At 42.4% G+C, this 20,784-nt stretch overlaps 4 protein-coding genes across 6 annotated transcripts; 2 read left to right on the top strand and 2 right to left on the bottom strand.

Annotated features, from left to right (window-relative positions):
• The first annotated feature begins 1,559 nt into the window (after window positions 1-1,559).
• LOC102703760 (LRR receptor-like serine/threonine-protein kinase FEI 1) lies at window positions 1,560-7,573 on the top strand. Of its 3 annotated transcripts, none has more exons than XM_006649749.3 (14): window positions 1,560-1,967; window positions 2,626-2,861; window positions 2,955-3,090; window positions 3,275-3,346; window positions 3,422-3,493; window positions 3,699-3,770; window positions 4,030-4,101; window positions 4,189-4,260; window positions 4,402-4,499; window positions 4,736-4,906; window positions 4,992-5,324; window positions 6,450-6,695; window positions 6,839-6,972; window positions 7,081-7,573. In XM_006649749.3, the coding sequence occupies exons 2-14, from the start codon at window positions 2,768-2,770 to the stop codon at window positions 7,291-7,293; spliced, it is 1,785 nt and encodes a 594-aa protein (XP_006649812.1). In that variant the 5' UTR covers window positions 1,560-1,967; window positions 2,626-2,767; the 3' UTR covers window positions 7,294-7,573. The 3 variants fall into 3 exon arrangements, with proteins under 3 accessions (XP_006649812.1, XP_015690886.1, XP_015690888.1); XM_015835400.2 differs by having other exon boundaries at window positions 1,561-1,673; XM_015835402.2 differs by lacking the exon at window positions 1,560-1,967 and adding an exon at window positions 2,321-2,335.
• Window positions 7,574-10,004: 2,431 nt separating this feature from the next.
• Window positions 10,005-10,799, bottom strand: LOC102704323 (17.4 kDa class I heat shock protein-like). The gene has a single exon (XM_006651179.3). The coding sequence runs from the start codon at window positions 10,689-10,691 to the stop codon at window positions 10,221-10,223; it is 471 nt and encodes a 156-aa protein (XP_006651242.2). The 5' UTR covers window positions 10,692-10,799; the 3' UTR covers window positions 10,005-10,220.
• Window positions 10,800-11,211: 412 nt separating this feature from the next.
• On the top strand, window positions 11,212-11,972 carry LOC102704040 (17.4 kDa class I heat shock protein). Its single transcript, XM_006649750.3, has one exon. The coding sequence runs from the start codon at window positions 11,326-11,328 to the stop codon at window positions 11,788-11,790; it is 465 nt and encodes a 154-aa protein (XP_006649813.3). The 5' UTR covers window positions 11,212-11,325; the 3' UTR covers window positions 11,791-11,972.
• A 2,723-nt stretch (window positions 11,973-14,695) lies between these two features.
• LOC102704318 (fructose-1,6-bisphosphatase, chloroplastic) lies at window positions 14,696-16,546 on the bottom strand. Its single transcript, XM_006649751.3, has 4 exons — window positions 16,009-16,546; window positions 15,681-15,905; window positions 15,088-15,594; window positions 14,696-14,979 (listed from the first exon to the last, which is right to left on the bottom strand). Exons 1-4 carry the CDS (start codon window positions 16,429-16,431, stop codon window positions 14,908-14,910), a joined length of 1,227 nt encoding a protein of 408 aa, XP_006649814.1. The 5' UTR covers window positions 16,432-16,546; the 3' UTR covers window positions 14,696-14,907.
• Between the last annotated feature and the right edge of the window lie 4,238 nt (window positions 16,547-20,784).

Consider the following 20,784-nt stretch of genomic DNA (forward strand, 5'->3'; position numbering starts at 1 on the left):
CGAGGCTACGAGAAATTTCAACGATAGTCGAAAACTTAGGTCGTGTTTTACTAATGTACTGGAGTACTGGTACTGTTGGTAAATCGGAGCCGGTGGTGGTGAATGGGTGAAAAATATGTGGTTTGGCCTGTTAGATTGGAGGAAGGAACAAGTCACATCGAGAGGAGAAGACACTGATATGAGACAGAATAGCTCAGCAACAACCTCTGGGTCGCCTAGTCGACCAGAGCTTCGGAGTTTGGTCCCACCACCAACGACCTGTCGTCCTCCTTCACTAGGCTTTGTACCGTAGATGCACACAATCAAAATTTTACTTGATAGCTAAATATCTATACTATACGATACACCAATTAGATCAATCGAACATCTTGAGTTTCCTGGATAAGTTGGCACCATGCTTTAGGGAACGAGATACTCTCACGTAAAGTACAACTCTCTAACTTGGCATTAGAGGATCCTCTTTTCGATCTTAGATCTGTTTTTTTATGAAATTTGTTTAAACCTCGTTTTCTGTTATTGTGTTTTTCAAACTACTACGTGACGTGTTTTATGCAGACTTTTTTTATATAAGTTATTTAAATAAGCAAACAAATCTATATTTTAAGTTTTTAATACTTAGTACTGAATTAATTATACGCTAATTATATTTCTCGTTTCGCACGCAGTTTATTAGCTAGAATGAACCACGAAGAAGAATGCACCTTAGGATTAGTTTCCAATGACATGCTTGATTTTTTTTCTGGTTTAAGCTGATATTTTGTACTTTTGTCCTAATCCTAGGTCTAAAAGAGATCAACTTTAATGTGAAACAAAACAATTGGCTCAATTATCTACGAGATTGTGCCTAAAAACAATTACTATAAGTTTCTTAACATAATGCCTAAGGTGTCTGGAAGAATTAAATGATGAGGTGGAGGAGAGATGAGAGGAAAGAGGGAATAAACTACCCCTCATACATAACCTCTACAATCTCCTAAAGAAAAAAGAAATAGAAAGAATAGATTGATTAATCAATGTTGAAATTAGTATAGTAGAGGTAGTGTACAGATAATATATTGTATGAGTCTCCTCTTAATTAATGAAATACTCATATGGATAAAATTAAAGGTAGCGTTCACCTTTAATATAAACTTGCTTTAACCACACAATGTAATAACGAGGTTTATGAAACCGTGAGGGTACCACTACCACCCCACGATAAGCGGTTACCGTGGTTGAAAAATACAAATCATATCAAATTTACCCAAAAAAATAGTTGTTTTAAATTTTATTTGAATTTAAGGTGTTTACCACGGTTATAACTCCGGCTACCATAGCCCAATTGGAGGAGGCAAGGAACACATGGGGACGGGGGAGAAAGAAAAACACGTTAGTTCTCATCTGATTGTTCGGAATTTAATTAGCCCCGAAGACTTAAACACTATGCGGCATGGGAATCCATCGCTGTCCCGTCCCAATTGGCATGTCATTTTCACTCAGCATGCACACAAGTACTGCTACGAGGCACCGCACACCTAATAACAATAAATCAATCAACCCAGCAGGAGAACCAAACGAAACAGGCGAGCGAGAGGGAGCGGAGAGAAGAAAAACGAGAAAAAGAAGAAGACGATGAAACAAAGAAGCGTAAAAGCGGCTTGCGATGCGAAGAGTAGGAGAAGAGGGAGAGCGAGGTGATTATTAGCTGTTCGTCCCGTGTCCCGTTCCTCGCCCACGCCGCACGCGGACAAAACCGCACTCTCTCTCTCTCTCTCTCTTCACTCCCCCCCCCCCCCCTCTCCCCTCCTCTCGCAGCCACAGCAGCACAGCACTGGCCGCCTAATCTCTCTGCGCTACTCTCTCCCCACCCTCGCCGCTCTGTGCCGCGGGGCCGACGTCGTCTTCGTCCTCGTCCTCCGTCCCCCCGCCTGTCGCGGCGCCGCGCCGACGCGGATCGCCGTGCCGCTTTCCAGCGAGAGCAGGCGCAGGTAACCTTGCCCCGCGCCCCGTCCCCGCGCCGGATCTACCGCCGATTCGTTCGGCCGCGGTGAGCCCGTGCGTCGTGGCAGCTTGTGTGCTGCTGCTGCTGGTGGTGATGCCGCGGGCGGCGGCGGGCGCCCAAACTGTGGTGTGCTCGGTCTCGTGTCGGTAGCGTGGCGGCTCGTGGGTTGGGTTGTGGCTGTACCCTACTTCTGCTTAGTGGCGGCAGCGGCGGCTTTTTAACTCCTTGGATGGCTGGATGCATGCTTGCGTTTTGGCAGTTGGGAGCTGGAATTAGTAACTGCTTTGTTGTTTCTTCAGCTAACTAAGTTGGTCATTTTTCCTTTTCGGAAGTAGCTGAAGGCTGTAGATTTAGGTAATTGTGGTGATTAATGCTTCCTCTGTCTACATCACTTTTTCTTTGAATTTTGGGGATCGCAAATTACAGGTTTTATGTGATTCAAATACCCTTAAACAATTTTCTAGAAACCAAATAGAAACTATTTCTAAGTAGATTGTTCTATTTGGATCTTATGGTCGTCCATTTTGGCTAAACTCGAGCTATCGATGTGTCACAGTGTACTGTATTTGCTGCATTTCTGATTGCCGCTCTGTTTATTTGATAACTTTATATGATTGTTGATTTATTCCTGTTTTCACTTCCAGTGCCAGCAATTTGTCGCGACCACCAGGGCACGCCTACATGTCGAGTTCATCTCCCATAATAGAGGATGCACATAGTATGCCTCACCCATGACCTCTGTAATAAGCTGTGGTGATCTTTATATGCTTCACCAACTGGTGAACAATGGGCTCTTTTCTGAGAAAACAGCTCAGTCTCCTCTTAATTTTGATAATCCTGCACCTTGGTGCTCGTGAAGCAAGAGCACTAAGTTCAGATGGTATGTGATGGTCCATGGTTATGGTTGGTATTCATGTAGGACATTTGACATTCTGTGCTCATCTACCATCATTCTTTTGATGGTTTGCTACAGGTGAAGCACTTCTTGCTTTCAAGAAGGCAGTTACAACTTCTGATGGGATATTTTTAAACTGGCGTGAACAAGATGTGGATCCTTGCAATTGGAAGGGTGTTACATGTGATAGTCGCACCAAGAGAGTAATTTATCTGTAAGACCAAAACAAACTCTATATAAATTAAATAGTTCATGAATTGCTTAATATTGAACCTGCTTACTATTTTGCTTCAGTAATATGGTTTTTTGCTTTTAAGATTGCATTTTCTAGTAAATGATAGATTCATAGCTTCAATTGCATCGTCATAGATATCTAACCAGTAATGTCTTCCATTTAGGATTCTTGCATATCACAAGTTAGTTGGGCCCATACCTCCAGAAATTGGAAGGCTAAATCAGTTGCAAGCTTTGTAAGTGTGTGTTGATAACTTGCTTTGCTGAACATTTTCTTTTCAGCATCTGACATCACTATTTTATGTTATTAGATCACTACAAGGCAACAGTTTGTATGGCTCACTCCCTCCTGAATTAGGAAATTGTACCAAGTTAGAACAACTGTAAGTTTCTAATTGTTACTAAGAATGTTTTCTCCATTGCATGGTATGCTAGATGATGCAAAAAATTATTCATAGTATGGATGCTGTTACCGTTTGCAACATTAGTTGATGCAATTTTTTTGCATGTGCTGAAATCTTCTCGTAGTATTTTGAGTTGTAATGATGGCTTCTGTTTTAATATTCTGACCTGTGAGATGACCTGCAGGCATCTACAAGGGAATTATTTAAGTGGGCATATTCCCTTAGAGTTTGGTGATCTGGTGGAACTTGATACCCTGTAAGTTTTGGGTGGAGTTTCTGGCTGCATTTTCATTTCTTACCTCAACTAGCCTGTGTCTTTCCTGGCTATCCATTTCACATCAGACCGATCTCCATGGTCTGATCACTTCAAGCTACATCAGAAACATGCCATTTCACTGAAAAAAATCAGCACAAAAGTCCTGATATAAAAATTAAGTGCACTGGATTACAAATAAATTTATCTTTCAATATAGAGAGTTGCTCATATTTCTGGAATATGTTTGTTTCTCCATCAGGGACTTATCCAGTAATACATTGAGCGGATCGATCCCACCCTCTCTTGATAAGTTGACCAAACTTACATCATTGTGAGTTCTTTTTTAATCTTGATAAATTCACCAAGTTGTTAAGCCAGCTATGTGCTATGAAATAAATAATAATCTTCATCTGTGCAGCAACGTGTCCATGAATTTCCTGACAGGAGCAATACCAGCTGATGGTTCACTTGTGAATTTTAATGAAACTTCGTGAGTTTATCTTTCTGTGTTGTACTGTTGTTCATTCCTATCTAATCCAAGTAAAGAGGGAGATCTTGTTTACCTCTTCATGATATGCTATACTACTTCACAATTGTAATACATCGTATGGACTTGCATGTTATAATGCAGCTTCATTGGGAACCGTGGTTTGTGTGGGAAGCAGATTAACTCGGTGTGCAAAGATGCGCTTCAGTCACCATCAAATGGCCCTCTGCCACCTTCTGCAGGTGCCAGATATTTTCCCATTCTTCAAACATTTGTTTAAAATGGCTAGCAAGATCTGAGTGGTTGTATTTAATATTTATCCATTGATATCATTCATAATGTAGCAGTCACTTTTATGTTTGACTAGGATGTATACTTCTGGCAGTTTTGGGTTTTGTCAAGTGTAAATTAGTTCATTTCCTTTTCAGTTCTTTGTAATGAGCCTATGACTTATGTACTTCTGATTCTTGTATGGCAGATGACTTTCTCAATAGAAAAAATGGGAAGAATTCTACCAGACTTGTTATAAGTGCAGTAGCAACAGTAGGAGCTCTGCTGTTGGTGGCTTTGATGTGTTTCTGGGGTTGCTTTCTGTACAAAAATTTTGGCAAGAAAGATATTCATGGTTTCAGGGTGGAGCTATGTGGAGGTAACCATGTCAATTGTATATGCTATGCAAATCATTTTCATTTCTGTGAGGAAGTTCCCTTATAATCTTGCTTGTGTTATTTCAGGTTCTTCCATTGTGATGTTCCATGGGGACCTTCCTTACTCCACAAAAGAAATCCTCAAGAAACTAGAGACTATGGATGATGAAAATATCATTGGAATAGGGGGCTTCGGGACTGTTTATAAACTTGCAATGGATGACGGCAATGTATTTGCATTGAAAAGGATAATGAAAACAAATGAAGGGCTTGGTCAGTTCTTTGATAGAGAACTTGAGATACTAGGAAGTGTTAAGCATCGCTATTTGGTTAATCTTCGTGGCTATTGCAATTCTCCCTCATCAAAGCTATTGATATATGACTATCTTCCAGGTGGAAACCTGGATGAAGTGCTACATGGTGGGTGCCATGTTCAATTCCCAACTTCCTCTTTATCTTTATTGCACTCTTCCATCTGTTAACAGTTGCTTTTTTATATGCATCTAACAATTTTAGTTTATCTTCCTCAATAAGGAGCTAAGCATGTTTGCATTGAAAGCCCAACATTAAATTAGGCTTTGAGGTGATTCTGTTTGATGAAACTTAGAATTTAGAATTTCCACTTCTATACTCTTTTGAAAGAAGTGGTGGGGGGTGTATGGTGAATCTGTCACCACCCCCACCAATCCATCTCCAACTTCTAGAAAGTTCCATTGCATTGAAACCAAAGTTACAGCTGCAGGCTTCAGATAGTGTTAGCAAAATGAGTCCTTGCATAATGTAAGGGAGGTGCTGAAGCATCATTTTTGTTAGTAGAATAATGAAATATCCATATACTAATGGTACTTTATACTGAAATCTACCCATTGGAAAGAGGCGCAACAATATCTTGAGGGGCAATACTAGCTTAATGTCTGCTAGAAACAGCATGCCTAACAGCTTAAGTGGGATATTGACTTCAGGATGTGAAAAACCTGTAGAAACAGCATGCTTCAGATACCGTTAGCAAAATGACTTCAGTATGTGAGAATTTTCAGTGCATTCAAGCAAGAGCTAGTGTACATTGTGGAGGAAACAAAAATGTTCGCGTTAAGTTGTTGATTGAAACTTTTGCTATTGTAAGGCATGCTCAGACCTCCATCTGAATTAAACTACACGTGCCATGATGGATATGTTTTCTGCCTGTTGTAACAAAAATGAAATGCTACTTGGTAGTTTATGGCATGTGGCTTAGCTATTTTGAAGTAGAGGATTTTTATTAAATTGGACACAAAGGTCAGAAGGTGCTGTTTACACATGGTAGTTCCAATTTTGCATTTGCAGCCAATCTGGGAGTTCTACTTTAAATGCATACCTCTGATCATTTTGTAATTACATCTGGATCTGAACAATTGAGATAAGAATGAAATCCTTAACCATGTTTACCGTTTGTGTTCTGTGTGCTTGTGCAATGTGCATTTATATTTAGGACTTTTATTTAGCGGACAACACTTTATTTTTTTAATGCGCAGGTCTAACATCTCATTTGTCCATCAATCTTGACAGAAAAATCTGAACAGTTGGACTGGGATTCACGTATTAATATAATACTTGGAGCTGCAAAAGGCCTGGCTTACTTGCATCATGATTGTTCACCCCGAATAATACATCGCGATATTAAATCAAGTAATATCTTGCTAGATGGCAATTTTGAGGCACGTGTATCAGACTTTGGACTCGCAAAGCTATTGGAGGATGACAAATCTCATATTACTACAATAGTTGCAGGAACATTTGGCTATCTTGCACCAGGTATGTGAAACCTGGCCTGTTTCATCCATTGTGGGAAAATAATGGCATGCAGCATTTGTTTACCACCTAATTGCCCTTTGGATTTTATTTGTCAATACATCATTTCAAATGCTCTGAGCTAATTTGCAAAATTCAAAATCCAGAGTATATGCAAAGTGGCAGAGCCACCGAAAAGACTGATGTCTACAGTTTTGGAGTTTTGGTACTTGAAATACTAAGCGGAAAACGACCTACTGATGCATCATTCATTGAGAAGGGATTGAACATTGTTGGATGGGTATGACCTTTATGTCCTCCGTTTCATATTCACAGTTCTTATTTGGATTGCATATTGCCTTCAATGGATTTAACATATTCCTGAAAGTATCAACTTGTTCTATGGCAGTTGAATTTCCTGACTGGCGAGAATCGGGAGAGGGAAATTGTCGATCCAAATTGTGAAGGAGTGCAGATTGAGACCTTGGATGCTCTACTTTCTCTTGCGAAACAATGTGTAAGTTCTTTGCCTGAGGAACGGCCTACAATGCACAGGGTGGTACAGATGTTGGAGTCAGATGTAATTACACCATGCCCAAGTGATTTCTACGATTCAGAATAGGCTTCAACTTACGGCTGCTCTTGATAACGCCACACTGCCGTTGGTTTCCCTGTGGAGGCGCATTCCATTTATTCTTTGCAGATTATGTAAATTCATTCCTGTGGTGTTCGGCTCCAATCGGCTAGTTCAATGGGGAGGACATTTTTGTTGTCTGTATGTATCTATGCTACGTACAAATTATTACTACTATATGTCAAGTTAATAAGAAACTTACTGGGAGATTACTGTACTTGTATTTTAACCGTCAATCTCGAAGAATGGAAATGGTAGGGATTAGGGAGAACAAATTTGTAGGACCCATAATATGCTGCTTGATATATTCATATATTCGAGTATAACCAGCTGAATGCCTCACGCATTGTGCATTCCATGGGTAATGTTGGTGACTTTTGGACGAATGTTTGTCTGTCTGTTTTATTAGAAGAATTAACTAATTATTATTTATTTGTTTCACCACTAATGATATTTCAAGAATGATTTATATTTTTGTATATTTACATAAAGTTTTGAATTTATATCTTCAAAATTATGCATTGTTATTATTAGTTTTAGAGTACATTTTATAAAATTACAGATAGTTTGATCAATCTACCCTAAAACTACAGATTTGTAGATTTAATGTTGTGTATCATAAAATTACAAATTTAACACTAAATTTTCACGAAACCTCAAATTTAATGGATCATATCACAAAATTACATATTTGATATCGAGTTTATCACAAAACTATACATTTTTATCCCAAAAATATAACTTGTAATTTAAAAAAAATTGAAACTCTAAAACACGTAGTTTTTATAGCTTCACCACTAAATCCATAGTTTTGTGACAATACTTTAAATCTATAGTATTCTAAAAAATTTAACGCTAAACCTGTATTTTTGTTATAAACATGTATTTTTTAACTTCACCACTACAATAGTAGTTTTAAAATAATTTGATCAAAGTACTTGTAGTTTTGTGAAATTTACTCAGTTTTTCATCACTAATTATGTTTTTTAAGTCTGAAGCTATATTCCATAAATTTTTTTAACAAGAATGGTGAAACATATATTCAAAAGGTAACATAATTAGTTATCAAAAATAGGATTCATAGTTTCATACTAACTATAAACAAGTAGGAGAAAATATGTGCTTGGTGCAGGGGGCTTCGCATAGGGTTGGTATAATAAGCGGACATTTATGCAGCCTACATGTGTGCAATTGAGTCTTAACGACCCAAGTACGGTCCACCACATTCCAATAGCCTAGCCCATATGCGCTTGCAATGATGACTCGCGATGGTGTTTTATCTACTCATATCTTCCTCGCATCACCTCTTCCTTGCCTCGGTCCCGACATAGAGCGAGCATACAACGACGATGGTGATGCACTCTCTCTAGCGCTCTCTGTTCAGCAAGGGGCAGAGACGAAGACGAACTCCTTTAGTAAACTCTAGATCTAGGTCAACTTCCCATACCCTTGTCATTGCCGCTTAGATGGCCTCCTTCCCCTCCCACTCCCATCTACTACTCCCCAAGCTACTTGGTGGTGAGATGTCCTTGCCCTGTCGTCTTTCTCATCTCTAATAGCCCTCCGCCTCTAGAGACACCAGTATCACCCCTATCTCTTAACCGCTCTGCAACATCGACCCACCACCTACTAATGGCCTCAGGGATTTGGTGTTATCGTCACACCACCGCCTGTCCTTGTACTCTAGCCCACTGCTTATCCGCACATCTCTCTAAGCGTAATCCCCCTTGGTCCTCTTGGTGCCACCCCTCTCCTTAAACCACCCTCGACAACTTAACTCTGACCCTAACGAATATCGTCATGCAATCTAAATCCAGTCACACGTTCACGTATTAGATTTTACCATTTGCACATGCTAGTTTCTTGGAAGCAAAACTCATAATAAAGTTTGTTGTGACCTCAAGCCATGACTAAGAAGGGAAGTAGACAGCAGAAAACAAATTTCATTGCCTATTCTAGTAGAATTTGAATTTGAGTATGAATGTTCAAATACCGCTATAATATTTCTTGGGCTTTTCCTCCAGAATACATGAGAACATTATAAGATTACAGAGTAGGGACCATATAGCCATAATAGTATCTTGGCCCACTTCGTGAGTTAGCATACATACTTGTTTGTTGGTTCACATATATATCTTGAAGACATTTCTTTTTTAAGTAGCGTAGTTAATACTATTTATGTGTCTATTGGATGAATTTCTCCTATGGAGTTGCCTTTTACAACGAGAATTTTATCTTAATGTTCTATGAAATGACAAGGACGCATAAGGTATTTTCACAACCGCAATATACACCTTTACATCACACATACGATCATATCTTTTCACTTTTATTTACACTTATAAGCTAAATTATAAACTTTTAATCTTAAATTTAAAGTAGATTTTATGGTTTTTCATCGTTGTTTATATTTCAGTTGTAGCTTTTAAATCGCACATATATAAAAATTTATTGAGAAATTACTTTTCTGCCAATATGTCGTTTGGCTTTTGCCCTGAAAAAACCCTGAGATTTTTTTCCCTAAGTTTATTTTTCAGTCTTGGCTTCTATATCACTAAAAATACAAATTTTTTTTATTTACTAATATATCATTTGCAAGCAATCACTCTCTTAAACCCATCGACCTGCTACCGTGAGCTATAAATTGATGCCACCACGCAGCGCCACATCGACAAGCTCGTAAAATCCACACTAATCAGTGTGGAAGAAAAACGAATTTATGTACTAGTAAATCGACAAGTTCACTTTATTATGATACAATATAGCAATACACAGGTTTTACAGAGTGGAGTAATAATTCGAACTGCAACAACACACTGTAAGGATGAGACGATGAATACTACATGTAAGGACGCTTAGAAGCCTCAGATTCAGATTTGTTTTAGTTTTAGATAAGCATAATGCGGCAAAATGCTCTAGCCGGTGACCTGGATGGACTTGACATCGGGCTTCTTGGGCTCCTCTTTGGGCACGGTGACCGTGAGCACGCCGTTCTCCATGGACGCCTTGATCTGCTCCGGCTTGGTGTTGTCGGGAAGGCGGAACCTGCGCAGGAACTTGCCGCTGCTGCGCTCCACGCGGTGCCACTTGTCCGTCTTCTCCTCATGCTCCTTGCTGCGCTCGCCGCTGATCTGGAGGACGTTCCCGTCCTCGACCTCCACCTTGACCTCCTCCTCCTTCAGCCCCGGCACGTCCGCCTTGAACACGTGCGCCTCGGGCGTCTCCTTCCAGTCGATCCGGGCTCCAGCGAAGGCCGCCGTGTCGGAGTTGGGGCGAGGGAGGAGGCCGCTGCCGCTGCCGCTGGAGCCGAAGGGGAAGCCATGGAAGGGGTCCCAGAGGTCGAGGGAGAAGGGGTCGAACACGTTGCTGCGGCGGATCAACGACATTGTGCGATCGGTATGTGTTGATTTGTGTTTTGATTTTTGAGGCAGAAAAACGGATGCGCTCTCTCAAGTCTCAAGAAAGCTTTGTTGGTCCCTCTATCGACTAGATGGGTTTCTTCTGTGACATGACGCTGAATTGGCGATCCCTACTTATAGTACAGGCCGATAGGCTTAAGACCGGAAATGGGCTTCCTGATTGTTCTGGTTTGTTCGAGCACGTACAAGGTTTCGTTAAAATTGGGCCGAAATTGGATGGAGCCTTCTGGAGAGTTCTGGAGTGTTCAATCTGGAGTGCAGCCTAGATTATTCTGGAGCGGCTTCTGGAGCCACGAACGTTGAGCGCTATGGGCTGCAGCCCATCCACCACTGATGACGTGAACTTCTAGCCCAAGCAATCAAACCGGGTACAGTATGTTCCAGCCCATACTGGGGAAAACTGGAACGTTCTAGAAGCCCATTTCAAGCGGCACGAATGCACGATGCCCTCTCGGCGCCGTGTATAAAATCGCTCTACCCTTCGCCAGCTGAACCGCAAAGAAAGCGCAAGAGGCAAAGCAACAATCTGAGCAAGAACTCAGAGAAGCTTTAGAAGCCCGATCGTTCAACTACGAATTCGCAGCCGTCTCAAATCTCGACGATGTCGCTGATCCGCCGCAGCAATGTGTTCGACCCCTTCTCCCTCGACCTCTGGGACCCCTTCGACGGCTTCCCCTTCGGCTCCGGCAGCGGCAGCCTCTTCCCCCGCGCCAACTCCGACGCGGCGGCGTTCGCCGGCGCGCGCATCGACTGGAAGGAGACGCCCGAGGCGCACGTGTTCAAGGCGGACTTGCCGGGGCTGAAGAAGGAGGAGGTCAAGGTGGAGGTCGAGGACGGGAACGTCCTCCAGATCAGCGGCGAGCGCAGCAAGGAGCATGAGGAGAAGACGGACAAGTGGCACCGCGTGGAGCGCAGCAGCGGCAAGTTCCTGCGCAGGTTCCGCCTTCCTGACAACACCAAGCCGGAGCAGATCAAGGCGTCCATGGAGAACGGCGTGCTCACGGTCACCGTGCCCAAAGAGGAGCCCAAGAAGCCCGATGTCAAGTCCATCCAGGTCACCGGCTAGGGAAGGAACTTCGCGTACGTGTACGATGGTGCAGAATGCAGGATCCAGAGTTTCGGTTCGTGATTTACTGATTACCCGCAGTAAATAAACTCGTCAAGTCAGTTGTCTGTGTTTATGTGGTGCAAACCTGTGTAGTAACTTTGTTGGAAGTGTGTAATAAAACCTTGCTTGTTTTCTGATCATCTGAGATTACGGCCTCTTCTAGCAGTTTGTTGCGTTTAATTTAGTTCAGCTATTCTGCCATTTTGACCTCGATGTTTGATGTCCCAGTACTTCTGGGACTATTGTCCTTGCTTATTGAGATATTTCCTGCTTTAACAGAAACTCAAAGGGTTTCCGGATCAGAGCAAAACAGAATTCCAGGACGGAATCGGCTAGGCATGATGCTTTCTATGATCAGAGGGTCCCTGCTATTACTGTAACTTGCTCCGTTGTATTAATGTTAATAAATTTAGACATAAATATGAATTATATATATATTAATAGATAAATTAAGGTAAAATAAAAGGATGACAAGAGGTTGAGTTCTGCCCGGGGCTTGTCATGGACATAGCCAGCAAGACCAATATTTGGGAAAGCCGAATTGTGTTCGGTAGGAGTCAAAATTTACCTTGTCAACAACTTGGCTTATCATTGCATTTTTCTCATAAGCTTGCAAAAATTTGGATTCAAACCAAAGCCTTCATTCTACTATGTCTTCAAAAAAATTATTAAAGCTAATTTAAGCTAGTAAACCAGCCCACGTTTGTAGGATCCACGTGCTTCTCGTAGAGAGTTCTTGTGTTCGAGCTGACTATAAGCTTATAACTCGTATCTCTTTTCTCTTCTCCCATCTCTCCACTATATTAACATTTAAGTCTGATATTATACTTGCTCTCAGGAGGATTAACTCAACATCGACTGTCATTGGGTATCCATTGTATATCCTATATTCCTATAATCCTATGTATGTGTTCGCGAGGATGGGTTCGAGTTTTTCTTAATAGCGTACACAAAACGAAAAATATTATTAGCATATAATTTATTAAATATTAGTAACTATAAATTTAATCATCACCCCATAGTTACGGTGGCTACAAGCTACACACGGGACATAAAGGTGGCGAGAGAGAGGAGCCATATAGCAGCAAACCGGGATGGAGCTAAGTGGGATCCGGATTCAGTAATAGTGTCCTATGACATTCTTGGTGGCATTGTGTCACTGACGTGTGAAATCCGGCACATGTGGGTCCCACACGTCAGTGACTCAATGTTACTATGTCACTGAATCTGAATCCAGCTAAATGATGGAGGGTTCCTAGACATCCAGTCTAAAAAATTGTTAAGTTAATTAATATATTTTTATCATATATGCACCTCTCCTACTCAATACACATAACAGTTCAAACTCAATTTAAAACCCTAAAAAGAAAAAGTAAGTAAGTGACACAACTCTATATTTCGTTTTGACTTCACCCCTTAAAAAGCATGTACACGCAATGATAGCTGTGGTCAAGCACACACTATCCATGGAGACAGCTGGAGGTGGTAGCATGCAAGCACACATAAGCGGTCATCCTTATTATTTCGGTCATCCTTATTATTTCGTTTCTGTTAATAATTATAAATCAAAAATAAATTTTTAATCTTAATTTTGAGGTTTTTTTACCAAATTTTAATTTTAGACTTGGTTTCTATATCAGTACGAATATATATGTACCAGTTTTATTAAAATTATATTTATTTATAAAATATATCGGTTGGTTTTTTCTATGGAAAAACCAAACCCGCAAGTGATTGCAAATAAAATATAGCGATGATGACAATGAATGAGCAAGATCAAGAGGCGGCAACTACGACGATGGCACGAGGCATGCACGAGCAAGTTCAGGTATTTTGCATTGTGATTTTTTGAAATTTTTTTTATGTATTATAGATGAGAGTGAAGGTAATTTTTTATGCTATTAGGAAGTAGTGAAAACTTTAGTGCTTTTTGTACTGAAGTTTTTTTTAATCCAGATACATGCAGTCTTTCTTGAATACGTGGCAAGCCGTCAAAATATTCATACAGTGAAAATATTTTTTCAAAGGTTTAGTAATAAAGTTATTTCTTAAAAATGTTTAAAAAATATAAAAAAAATTTAGAGCAATACTACATTGGGACCTTAGTTAACCTAGTATCGCAAGATTAGAGATGTGTTATATATGGTTTTGTCATTTAGAAACATTTTTTAAACTCGACGACAATAGAAGTGATCTAAACTAGGGTCCCCCAGCCCCAAGTTTATGTTTACCAAATAGTATAAGATTTGTTCCGATTTGTCAACTAAGACTCATCAAATACACTTGTGGGTCAAAATTGAAAGGTGTGGTTTACAATACTCTTTAGTGTAATAAACTAATCTAGATAGTTTATTTTTTTTCCTAATCTAATAGATCACATTCATTTATACCACCACATCAACTACTCGTAGTAGAACTCTAAATTAGTGATCAATATTTTTGTAACGATGATAATTCCGCCAATAAAATGCTACCAATAAAGAGCATGGAAGCCAAGTTTAAATCAAAAAGATGTCTAAGGGGTACTTTTCTAAACTTTTTTTTGTCGATATTGTGATTAGAGTAATTTTACAGTTGAGTAGGTATCAAAAGGTACCAAAATTTTAGTGTAAAATTTTAGAGATTTGCTCCGATCTAACAAAAGGTACCTCAAGGTACCAAATCGTTTTCCACCATTAGATCTAGCTAGCTGAATAGGATGTGCACTGTTAGATCCAACGATCAGAAACGATTTGATACCGCGAGGTACCTCAAGGTACTTTTTGTTGCTTTTTGTTGGACCGAAGCAAATCTCAAAATTTAGTACCTCTTGGTACCTAAGATATCAAATTTTACATAGAAAAAAATGGTGTCTCATAGTATCTTTTCAAATACTGTAAAATTGCTCTTGTGATTAGCTAGGATATTTTCATGCAAATGTTACCACCATTTGAACAACTGAGAAAGAGCCTCGACCTCACAACTCAGGAATGAAAATCTTTCACGATGGCTTTAATTCCCCCGTCAGAACAGAAAATTTCTACAAACGTATTACAATACTTTCATGGAAGATACACCCTGTATATGACCTTGCATTCAAGCCAAGAACTTCTCGACCTTCTCCACTTCTTCCACGCTCCCGATGTAGAGTGGCACTCTCTGATGGATCTGAACACACAATACACAAACGAGTTAATTACACGGACATTTTAAGTTTCCTAGTAGATTAATCGATTAATCACGCAGTGCACATAATGTGTGTGCATGTTTGTGTACCTCTGTAGGCATGATGTCAAGTATCCTCTGATGGCCATCGGAGCCCTTGCCGCCGGCCTGCTCGACGATGAAGCTCATCGGCGCGCACTCGTAGAGCAGCCTCAGCTTGCCGTTCTTGCTCTTCTTGTCCCTGGGGTAGCCGTAGATGCCGCCGTACAGCAGCGTGCGGTGGAAGTCGCCGACGAGGCTGCCGATGTAGCGCGCGGAGTAGGGCTTCCCAGACGGGCCGGGCTCCTTGAGGCTGTCCATGTAGCTCTTGAGCTTGTCGTCCCAGAGAGCGTAGTTGCCCTCGTTGAAGGCGTAGATCTTGCCGGCTTTGGGGATCTGCACCTTCTCCTGCGTCAGGACGAACTCGCCGTACATGGGGTCCAGCGTGAACACGTACACCCCCGTCCCAATGGTGAGCACGAAGATGACCGAGCTCGAGTACATGCAGTAGCCGGCGGCGAGCAGGTTGCTCCCCGGCTGGCACACGCTCACGATGCACCTCTGCTCCACCTGGTCAAGCTGCACGGCATGCGCGGACAGAGGCGTTGCGTTTTGTTAGCGACCGTCTGTATATGTGTGCACGACGAGCACTTAGCACGCATTACGTTTTGGTCGTCGCCGATGTCTGCGAGGCACTCGTCGTTGGGGCTGTAGATGCCGAAGATGGAGCCGGTGGAGACGGCGGCGTCGATGTTGGAGGAGCCGTCGAGCGGGTCGAACACCACGATGTAGTTGCCCGAGTAGCTCTCCTCCACGGCCACCGGAACGTCCTCCTCCTCCGACGCGATCACGCCAGTGCGCCCGCTCGATTTGAGGCAGTTCGAGAACACCTGCGGCGCGCGCGCATAGCTCAGCTTGATTCCTCGAGTTGGGAGCGATGCTTGTTGTGCATGGTTTTTGCTAACTACGGCGAGGTACTGGTAAATCAATTACCTCGTTAGAGACGACGTCGAGCTTCTTCTGGTCCTCGCCCTGCACGTTGACGGCGCCCTGGACGCCGGTGAGGTTGGAGATGGGCGCGCGCTGCACCAGCGAGGCGATCTGCTTGCACGCCGTGGAGATGCTGGACAGCACGATGGTCATCTCGCCGTCGATGGCCCCGGCCTGCTCCTGCTTCAGCAGCCACGTCGTCAGCGTGGTGATCTCGTAGCTGCTCTTCTTGCTAGCGGTCGCCGCGGGCGCCGAGGCCGTGTCCACGGCCGCCATGCACCGTAGGCCGGCGAGCCTGCCACTGCCAGGCTGCTGCCTCCGCGGGTGGCGGAGGAAGGAGAGGCCGCATTGGAGCGAGGCCGCCGCCTGCTGGCGGGAGAGCAGGAGCAGGTGGGAGGAGGTGGTGGTAGCTGCGGCTGCGGCCATCGCTGCTACTGGCGGGTCGCTTGCTCTGCTCGCCTTCTCCTCTCTCTGCGACTACACCTCGTCTCGTCTTGGTGCCGATGGCTTCTTGTTTTGTTCCATTGGTTTTGGCCGCGGTTTGTGTGGCCTGAGAGAGGGCGGGAGGTGAGTGTGTGGATTGGGGGAGAATTGTGAGGATGGTGTTGCCTCAGAGACTAGCCAATTTGCAACTCCTTGTCCTGCCACCGTCGTCACGTACAGGCATACAAGCAAGCCGCATCGATTTGCTTAGAGGGCAGTATATACTGTACTTCCTTTTGATTGGAGATGGATTTTTGTCGGTTAACGAGATGTCCACTCCTTTTTAAATTTGCCATTAACATATCATTATAAGAAGTTACCATACGTTTGATAATTAACGGTGCAGATCCATGTAAAATATATCAATTTACAAATGTGCGGTTTTAAAAGAAAATAATATGCAAATTAAAACAATAACAAATTAAACTATGACTACACTATTCAAATTCATATATTTTAGATCAAACTTGAGTGGGGAGTAATATATTATAGGGAAAATTTCATCTATACCACAAAATTTGAAAAAAAAAATTAGGCTTTTTAGTTTCTGACTTCTATTTCGTTTTCTAAATTCTACACTACAACTTACCAGAGTTAACGTGAGAAGTTAATATAGCTGCCAGAAGCACCTTTAAATAGGCTCGGTACAAAACACCTTATTTAGGCCTAGATGGACCTATGGTGGGCCTAGATGGACCTATGGTACCATGCAAAACAAGGCCCATTACTACACAGGTAAATCGGCAGCCATCCTGGGCATGCAGACTGCAGTTCGACGCAAGCTGCTCTTTCTCAGGGTTTTTACTTGTCCAGGCTTTGTGGCCCATGTTGAACGTATATCATCGTAACCTTTTTCCTCTTTTTTTTTTTTGGAGGGGGGGGGGGGGATTTTTTTTATTTTTTAAACCTTTTTAAGAAATAATTTTATTACTAAAGTTTGGGGGAAAATATTTTCACCGCATGAAACTTTTGGCCACGTCACCAACATTGGCGTAACCAAACGGCTTGTCACGCCACCGACAATGACACGTCGATTAGGCTGCGTGGCAGCGTTGTCTTGCCACGCCAATGTTGGTGGCGTGGCCAAAAGGTTCAGATTTGGATTATATTTTCCCCGGAAGTTCAGTAATAAAATTATTTCTTAAAAAGTTTTAAAAATAAAAAAAAATCAAGGGGGGGGGGGCGCATAGAACATGTTACGCGAAATGAACAGAATCTAATGCCTCATTTCTTATTTATCTTTCTGAGTGGAATCGTTTCTTATTTAGATTTGTATTTTGCTATTGGTCAAACGTTTGATTTTTTATTATTTTGTCAAACACGCACGTAATACATGGAGGGCTAGGAAGGAGGGCATGTATGAGATTTTTGATTTACGTGTATGCCTTTATATTATCATCCAACGGCATAAAATTAAAATTTTCAAATATTTGATCACTAGGCGGACCCTTAGATCTGAACAGATTGCATAGCATTTTTATATAATTTAACATTTTATGCAAGAAGGACAATAAGACATGATGTCATGATACATACATCAGAACGTACTCTCGCAGATAAGTGTTTTACGATGCTCGCAGTAGAAAACTAGATCGTTTATTTTTTTTAATCCAGTAAATAAGATCTTTTTATACTAACGGTAGAGAGCACAGAAATAGACTCATTATTTAATTATTGGTAGTAAAATATTTGTTATACTAGTAATAGAAATCTAAATGATTCTTCTGCCAACAACAACAATAATAATAATAAATTGCATCAAGTAGAAAGCACGTTAATCAAGCTCTCTAAGAAGAGGATATCAGACTAGTAACTAATTAATCAATAATTTTCTCCTCCTCCAGCTTAATCCTTCTTTTTGCTCTTTCCATATTGCCGACGCCAACCAAAACAAACCCAGTGGCTAACCCATTGAACAAGAAATACAATAGCTAGTTTTCTAGACCAAATATTCCCAATAGTATAATTCTCTTGCTAAGTCCAATCTTCATATTGTTTAAGCTTTGAGTTTAGCAAACTCTACTCTTAATTTGTACCAATTGCGTGGCAGGATCCCAATCAAATACTACTAGAAAACAACTATTCTGCTTAAAACAAACAGGACATTCCAAGGCAACCTATTAAGGCACGCACGTCGACGTGCTATGCTTTACATTGACATCTCCAGCAATCTTGTCCTGTTCTGTTCCAAGACGGTGGCAAAATTTTGTCAGCTACCGATTGGGCAGGGAGCACAGCTACCTCCTACCTCATCGGAGACAGAACACTAGAACAGAGTCGTAAGCCATCAAAAGCAAAGACAAAATACACTTGTCGAGAACTCTTGGTTTGTTCCGTTCTCCGGATCACGGGCAACGGAATCTTCAAGGGTGTCATTGCCAGGCAGGCCTTGTTCAGAAGGTTTCTGATTCACTCGACGAGTTTGCAATCGCCGTCTTGATTGCCTCAGGATGTGCGTCGTCTTAGGAAATGCCATGTCTGGTAGGGTCAAAGCTCAGTATGAAACCAAACTCATTTCGGTTAGTATGGGGAGAAAAATATCGATGACACAATTAGTCAATGAGCGAGCCTACCGTGTTCTGCACATGGAAGAAATGGGACCTATCAGTAGACTTCTGATTGTTCTTCTAGCTCTTTGTGTTTTATAATAGTTTGTAATGCATATCTGAACGCCCAAAGTAACCTATAGCACAGTCATCGATTCAAAACAGTGTTTGGTTCGACCACACTCTATGAATCCAACTACTTCCACCACTCCATCTATTAATCCCGAAAGTGTTAGCATTTCATAATTAGATCATGCTGGCAGATTCTGCCAAACCACATGTATACCATGGCCTAGATTTTCCATTGACTAGGGCGCGTTCGCAACTCGTAAGTGATACCTGAGGTAAATTTTTTTCTCTTTTACGTGCCACGCTTAGCGGTGTTTTGTAAAAAAAATATTTAAAAAATTAGATTAATATATTCTAAATTTTACAAAAGCTAATAATTAATTAATCATATGCAAATGACTTTTTTTTTACGTGCTGATTAGACAAGTGGCACACCCAGTTGCGAACTGGCCTACAAGCTGCCACTCCGAAGCTTGACTTCTAAACCCGAACAGGTTCAGAACAAAGCCAGATTCGACGCCCTTCAGCTGTCCGGCGGCCGGCAGCTTGACCCTACGCACCAAATTAAACTGAACCGATAGGACGGACTCACTGGATCGGCAGCATGGAGAACACTAACCTTTTTCTCGACACGAAAGGGGCCATTGACCTATATGAACGCTTGCTTTTGGTGAAACTGTACTTTCACACGGCAGATTAACCTAACGTAGAGATCCTACTGAAAAGCATCGCACGACCGACCTGTACTGCTGCTGCCCATTTCTCCATAGACCGATAGACGATCACTCCGCAGCAATAATTCTGGTCCAGTCGGAGACATCGACCCCCACACAATGGCTAGATCGCTAGCTAGCTGCAAGGACACCCAAGAACAGCGAGATGGGCAGATGGCGATATCGCCACGTTCTCGTTTCATTTCAGCGGCCGTCGTTTTCACAGCAAATTTTTCGCCGCAGATCGTGCAGCTAATTTATAAAAGCTGATAACAATCGATCTGAAGCCGCCTTTTCGTCTCGTTCACAAAAAAATCATCTACCTAATTACCAGAGCAGACACTGCACCATTTTGACTTCGCGCGTTACTGCACCTGATGACAGCCCCATCCATTGGGCATGCATGGCTGCTACTTGCAGCCGTGACGAGTGCCCAGCTCACCTTCCATACAGGAACCATACAAATCATGGCCGTGAGTCGTGACAGACACGAGGGCGTCTTCCAAGCTCGCACTGGCAGTGGCAGCGGCTGCCTCGCACAACACTAGCTAGGAGACGGGGACAGCGTCGCCTTTACAACTCAAAAGTGATCGGCACCTCGGCACGCCTCGTTTTCTGTCGCTCGGCGCGGCCGGCCGCCTTTGCGCACCAACCGGCCGGGTCGGACAAAACACGAGGGGGGTCTCGCAGATGATTGGGATTTGGGAGGACGGGTTGGTTGCGCGCACTCGCGCGCGGGGCAGTGGGAGAGAACGGTGCCTGCGCCTCTACACCGACGTCTCTTCGGGAGCTGATGTGAAACGGGCTCCAATCGAATCGATGCATGGCTTGACTGCGCGCGACGTTAGGTACCAGATCAGGGGACTGCCAACTCGCAAGTCGCAACTGCAACGGAAGCTTGCAAAGAATTCAGAAATCCGGTGTAGCTAGCTTCGAGTAACCTGCTGATTTGGAATCGCCGTCGCCGG

This window comes from Oryza brachyantha, chromosome 3 (genome assembly GCF_000231095.2).
Source record: "Oryza brachyantha chromosome 3, ObraRS2, whole genome shotgun sequence".
Taxonomy (NCBI): Eukaryota; Viridiplantae; Streptophyta; class Magnoliopsida; order Poales; family Poaceae; genus Oryza; species Oryza brachyantha.